Here is a 6,722-nt window from a genome sequence, read left to right as displayed (position 1 = left end):
TTTCAATAGCTAATTATTTTAAGTAATGGTATTTGTTTTGTCAAGTGCTACAACATACCAACCAAGGATAAACCTATCATTTCACAATTACTTTGTGTAATTATTGCTTTCTAAGGAAAAAAAAAAATGACCAGAGTGAGAGCTAATCAACTTAGGCTAAGTTTATATTGGCTTACTACAACACTAGGTCCATGTGGTCAATGGCTAAGCTCTAAGTGATGAAACCAAATTCCTAAGAATATATCCCTAAATTTAGAAGGTGAACCTTCATTCTTGAATATTTAATTGTTAATAATACATGCCCGCCTTGTAACCAGCACTTACAGTCTCATGAGGTTCAGTTTCTATTAATTCTTTTGGTTAAGGCATGGGGTGGGAAGAGGACGTTAAGGGCATGTAGAAAACGTTAAGCACCCAGTTTACTGTATCTGTGTCAATTACTATACCAACCCTTTGATCACTGAAGATTTCAGTAACCAAATACAGAAGGTCAGTGCAGTACTGAGTTGGAGTTATATATTAAATGAATGTAGTCCCAAACATATAGACAATTGCTTGTATAGATATATGCAATAATATATAAAAAACATTGGTCAATGTAAAGCACTTCATTTTTAGAAAATGCAATATAATGTTATCTTGTAGGAATGGAATAGGACATTTATTTATAGAGCATGTTAAACTTTGGGAAGGAGGAAAATGCTTCATGGCTGACTGCAATTTATCATGCAAATATTTATCAGAGTGGGGGACGTACTAAATGGTTCTTCTGTAACAATATAAGTTCTTCACTCTGAACTGTTAAATACAGAATTTTCACTTGGTACAAATATCACTTAGGAATAAGTAGGGGCTCCTTTTTCTCTCTCAGACATAAAACTCTTTAACTGGCAAGCTTCCATTTCGTGGGGGAGAGAAAAAACAAAAAAACAAAACTGCTTTGGTACCTGGAGAAAAATAAGGAAAGCAGCTGAGTCAAGTAAGCTCCTCACAAGTACTTCAAGATCACCCCACAGTGAAGCGCCCCGGGCCGGAAAGAGCAACGTTGCCCTCCCAGGAAGGGCAAGCGACTTTGGAGCCCGCGGACCCGGACGCGAACTGGAACGCGAACACCACCATAGAGTTCTATGGCGGTTGACAGAGAGTCAGCTGCCGGTTAGCACCTTCCCCTCCTTTCCATAGCGGTAGCTAGGCAACTGCCCGCCCTCTGGGAGAGTAGAGGCCAGGGTACTGCGTTAGTGCCTCTGGCGGCGAACGCAAGTGCTGCAGGATCCTTCTACTGTTTTTACCCTCCCCTCTCTCCACCCCCTTTGCCCCCGCCCAACCCTTCGCCACTTCTGCTCCTCCCTCTCCTCTCTCGCTTGCTCTTGCTCTCGCTCGCTCTCGCTCTCTCTCGCTCGCTCCCTCGCTCGCTCCCTCGCTCGCTCCCTCGCTCGCTCCCTCTCTCTCTCCCTCTCTTCCTCCTCCGCCTCCTCAGCTCTTGGGCTAGAATATATATGGGTGGAAACGTGATGCGATGAATCCGAGAGAGACCGAAACTGGGACGGGGAGTGCAGCGGAAGCGGCGGGACTCCTGGGCATGGGGGCTTCACCACAATAGAGGCAGCGCCCCCACCCGCCCCCGCCCGCCCCCGCCAGCCCCTCCGGAGTGAACCTCCCCCCAAACCCCCTCGGGAAAAGGATGGCGGCGGCACCTACCCAGATCGAAGCCGGTGGGTAGCTGTGTCCGGGGAGCTAAGGGTGTGTGTGGGGGGGTGGGGGGGTAGCGCGACTGCTGTCAGTTTCTTTTGAAAAAGCTTCTATTTCTCTTCTTTGCCTCCTTTTCAACCTTTTCCCCCCCTCTTCCTCAGAGCTGTATTACCTGATCGCTAGGTTCTTGCAGTCCGGACCCTGCAACAAATCAGCTCAGGTGAGGGGGAGAAGGAGATCTGGGAATCGTGGGAGAATGGTCCCAATGGGGAAATCGAGGCAGCGGGGTGAGCAGTTTCGCTGAAGGTGAGGGAAAGGCCGGCCTTGACTAGTCTGACCATCAGTGGCTGGATTTTAAGTGGAGATGGAGGAATGGGTTGATGGCCTGAGCTGCTCCTTATATTCGTGTTTCCCTTTTGCTCAGGTGCTAGTGCAGGAGCTCGAGGAACATCAGGTACGGAGCCCCTTCGGGAAGGGGTGGGGAGGGTTGGGGTAGATTGGAGGAAGGGGAGGGCAAGTCAGGGGCGGAAGACAGGCCTGGAGGGAGGCTTCATCTGTATACCCATAGCTGTTGTCACCGGGGTGAACCGGTTTCTTTCCGCAAAGGGGCAGACAACATTGGGGTCTTAACTCACCTCCTCTCTAGGCGTGTAGGAGGCTTTTTTTCAGTATTTCCTCCTCCTTTTTCGTCCCCTCACCCCCGCCTATCTCTGAGGTAATAGCTGTCGGGCCAAGAGAAATAAAGACGCCAAAGAGTTGAGTACCGGGACCCAGGCAGGGTCCGGTTGATGGGGAGCGGAGGCTTTGCCTTCATCGTTTGTCCCCCCTCCCCTTTCTTTCCCTCCGGCCTTCAGCTGATTCCGCGCCGCTTAGATTGGGAGGGGAAAGAACACCGAAGAAGCTTCGAGGATCTGGTGAGTAAAGTTTTCATTTCAACTTAATCTAACTCTTTCTCCACTCCCTCCCCACCTTTTACCCCCAACCCGTCCCCAACCTATCAGCCAACTCGGCTCTAAGAGCTTCGTGCGGAGCCAGAGAACGACTGCCCCTTCCCCCCTCCCTGCAAGTCGGAGAAAGGGTGCTTTGCCTTCCACTTGGCCTCGCATGTTTCCACCCGAAAACTTTGAAGAATGTAAGTTGGTTATCACAGATGCCGTGTTGTGTATTATGAATATGTTACAAACATCGGGGAAGGCCCATTGTAGGGGGAAAGAGAGAGAAACCTGGGGGTTATCTTGGGGCACGTACCGAGGATTGACGCTGGCCAATGACAGCGTTGGTAACAGCCCTGAGTTCCGTATTAGTGGAAGAAAACTGGTTTCTGGTTGGTCCTGGCCTGAAATACGGGAACTGAGGCCAGCCTTGGTCCTTTCTTTTTTTTTTTTTTTTTTTAACTGGGGGCGGGTAGAGAATTGGCTTTGGTGGGGAGTTGACGCGCCAGGGACTCGGAAAAACCACATATTTAAAAATAATAAGGAACATCAAGCCAATTCCAAAATTTACTGGCTTTAGATAATGGACTACCAAATAAAAGCACAGTTATCCTAGATTTTCAGGTTTTGGAAAGTAGATTATTGTATTATCAGTACATCTCATTTGTATATATGCATTATCACTAAATAAAAACTATGAATAATGACCTTATTGAGAATTAGTGAATCACAATTTTGGATTTACAAGGAAACAACAATGGGAGTATTTTAAAATAGAATATACTTTAGAGAATGACCAAAGGCATTGGATTGGCTATGTTGTTCATCCTGCAGATCTAATTCATAGTATAAAGGCACCTACCGTTCAGCATTGACAAGCAAAAAAAGATGAATTTTTATTTTGAGGGCAGTGGATTCCCTTGTGCTAGCCCCTGCCAAGGTGCATTGGAGGGTAACGAAAGGAGAAAGGGATGTTACTAAAATCAGAATTCAGCTACCTTTCTTTCAAATAAGATCCAAGTGGAGGAAAGTCAGACAGTTAAAGAAAGTTGGGGGTGGGTATAGTAGACTGTAAATATAAATAAAATGATTTAAAATTTGCTTGCAATAACACTATATTTAAATTGCCTTAGTGTTCATTTTGATACTTCTCTTTTGTATTATAAGAGTGAGGCCACATTGTTACCAAATGTACTAAATTTTTTTCTTATATTTTGTTAGTTACAGAAGATGGGATTATAATTGTGGTAAGAGTAAATTTGACTGTAGTATTAATGGTAACAATTTCTAAGATGGATAAAGTTATTCTGGAAAAAACTTCATGCTTAAATATAGTTAGACTTTGTTGGACTTAAGTCCTTCTTTCCTCTCCAAAAAGGGGGAAAACAACAGTGCCTACTAATACATGTTTTGGCACTTAATAAATGACTTGTAGGGTTTTGTAGATATAGTTTTAATACTGAGGTGTGTTGAAATGTTTCAGTTACATTTGTTCCTTTTACAACTTATATGTATTTGCAAGGGGGACCATTATTAAGCAAGTACCAAAAGGAGACTAAAAAAAAAAAAGCTTTACTGAAACTAATTTTACACTGATAAAAAGTAAATAAACATCATAGCAATGAAGTCTCCTTACCACATACATATACATACACACACACACAACATCTCAATTTACTGGATTTTTTTCCCTTTTATTTTGTAAGGCATATTTTTACATAATTGTGATCAATGTCTATTTTGTGCTTTATATTTTTCTTAACACTTACGTACTTACTTGTGTATTTGAATAGTCATAAATCTTTTAACCATAAGAAAAAATTCAGTTGTATTTAAGATGCTGTAATTGAAACCAACTCCCAATTTTTCACTAATCTTTGCATAGTTAAGTTTTCTTTCTCTGTTTTTCTATAGTCTTCCTCTCCCAAGTTATTTTCTTGAGCCTTGTTCCCAAAAGTGGAGCTATCAGGTTAAAGGGTCTCATCACTTGCGTAGCTCTTATTATGTATTTGAAGATTGTCTTCCAGAAGATTATACTAGTTTATAATGTCACTATCTAGGTACTTAAAATGAGGATTTTTTGTAGGTTTTAATATTTTGGTGGCTTCAATAGGTAAGAATAGCTCTTAGTTGATTTAAGTAGCTTTTTAAGATTAGTTTAGTATTATTATTAGCTTTTCAATTGTTGTTAACCCATTTATATATTCTTCCATGTACAGAATTATAACCTTTTATCTTTTTAATCAGCTGTTTCTTTTCTGTTTTTTATTTTCTTAGACATCTTTTATGTACACAGAATTTATTTTTTAAACATTATCTGTAGATAAGTAGTTTCCTCTTTTAGCTTTTCATTTACTCTTTTATATTGTGTGCTTAGGATTTTTTTTTCTCTACTGGGATCCAGATTTTCTAGGGATAATATTTTTTGATACCATAATCTTTGAAGTTAATGTCTATTTTCTGCAAAAGGATTTCTTTGTAAGGGAAGATGGGGCAGGACCGAGTGAAAATTTGAACAGACTATAGTAGCTGAGGACTGAGTGTGCAGTGCTAGATTCATCAGTTGTATTGTTCAAAATTCATTCACATCTGATCTCTGATTTTGAGTGGCTTCATCGCGGAAGAAAAGAGGTGTTTTTTCTTGGGGTAGGTATTTTTTGAAGTTTTATTAGTCAATGGATTAATACAGTGTACTCTTGATTTAGGTACATGTTTTGGATTGAAATTTAGAGAGAAGGATTCATAGATAGTATAATCTTTACATATTTGCCACATTAACTTGTACAGCAATACTCCAAACTTAAGGTATACTGGAGTATGAAAAGGAAAGAATAAAAATGTATAATAAGGCACAGGACTATAAACAAGGATATTGAAGTGGTACTGATTGGGCTAGATAGCTACATACATGCATATTTGAAACAAAAATCCTGCCTTTTTGTTCATGTGTTTACTTTCATTTGAATTGATTGTCTGTAATGCTTAATTTGATTTATATAGGAGAATATTTCGGTAACAATAAATTGGATTTCTTTAACACCTTATTACTGCTGTTACTATTACAAATTCTAGAAATCTTCCCTTTTTCTTCTGATATGAACATCTAATTTAGTGTTTTACTTGTAATTTGGAACACAAGGGAAGTTGCTTTTTTGTTAAAGCCACTGGCAGGCAAGTACTGACATCTCCAGATCTGAGCTGTCTTGAAACAAAATGAGTCTATACATGAAATTTGCCTATCAGTTTATGTTGAGTTATAAGGTTTTTGAATGTGGTATTCAGAATGAAACATTCTAAATTTTTTAGAATTTTAGGATGATGGAGAATTTTGAAGTTGTGATCTGGGCATTTTTTTTTTTTTTAAATTTTCTGCTTCCTAGTTGACTGTTACTGAAACATAGTAGAACTAAACTTGTTTCTTGCAATTCATCTTAAGGTAGATAATTCAAATAAATACAGATATCCTTTAATTTGTGTTGATCCTATTGAATTGTTGGATATTTTATTGCTTCTTCTTTGGAGCTTTGTTCGGAATGAATGTAAGAGTGAGTGTGTGGGCTCGGCGCCTGTGGCTCAAGTGGCTAGGGTGCCAGCCACATAAACCTAAGGTGGTGGGTTCAAATCCAGCCCAGGCCCGCCAAAAACAATGATGATGGCTGCAACCAAAAACATAGCCAGGCGTTGTGGTGAGCGCCTGTGGTCCCAGCTACTTGGGAGGTGGAGGCAGGAGACTTGCTTAAGCCCAGGAATTGGAGGTTGCTGTGAGCTGTGATGCCACAGCACTCTACCCAGGGGGATAGCTTGAGGCTCTGTCTCAAAAAAAAAAAAAAAAAAAAGAGTGAGTGTGTGTGTATGTTTAAATAGTTTTTGTTAATATGTAAATTTTATACAGGGTATCTATAAAGTTCATGTGTAATTTAAAATAGTTGTAAATTTTAAATGTAAATTTAAAATTTGCACTTACTTTATTGTGTGCAATTTGAAATAGTTGTAAACTTTAAATTGCACACAAACTTTATGGACACCCAAAATGATTTTTTGGAATTTTTTTTTTTTTTGCAGTTTTTGGCCGGGGCTGGGTTTGAACCCACCACCTCTGGT

General features: G+C 40.4%; 1 protein-coding gene across 1 annotated transcript in view; it reads left to right on the top strand.

Moving 5' to 3' along the window:
- The first annotated feature begins 1,456 nt into the window (after positions 1-1,456).
- Positions 1,457-6,722, top strand: part of BRWD3 (bromodomain and WD repeat domain containing 3) — a 175,390-nt gene continuing 170,124 nt past the window's right edge. Inside the window, exons 1-4 of the mRNA XM_003803556.3 lie at positions 1,457-1,712; positions 1,851-1,909; positions 2,114-2,143; positions 2,544-2,603. Of these exons, the coding sequence (XP_003803604.1) occupies positions 1,682-1,712; positions 1,851-1,909; positions 2,114-2,143; positions 2,544-2,603 (180 nt within the window). The 5' untranslated portion in view covers positions 1,457-1,681. The remainder of the gene's footprint in view (positions 1,713-1,850; positions 1,910-2,113; positions 2,144-2,543; positions 2,604-6,722) is intronic.

Source organism: Otolemur garnettii, unplaced genomic scaffold (assembly GCF_000181295.1).
Source record: "Otolemur garnettii isolate 467f Iridium unplaced genomic scaffold, OtoGar3 scaffold00332, whole genome shotgun sequence".
Lineage (NCBI taxonomy): Eukaryota > Metazoa > Chordata > Mammalia > Primates > Galagidae > Otolemur > Otolemur garnettii.
The sequence above is the reverse complement of the archived record's forward strand: the minus strand, read 5'-3'. Positions and strand labels throughout refer to the sequence as shown.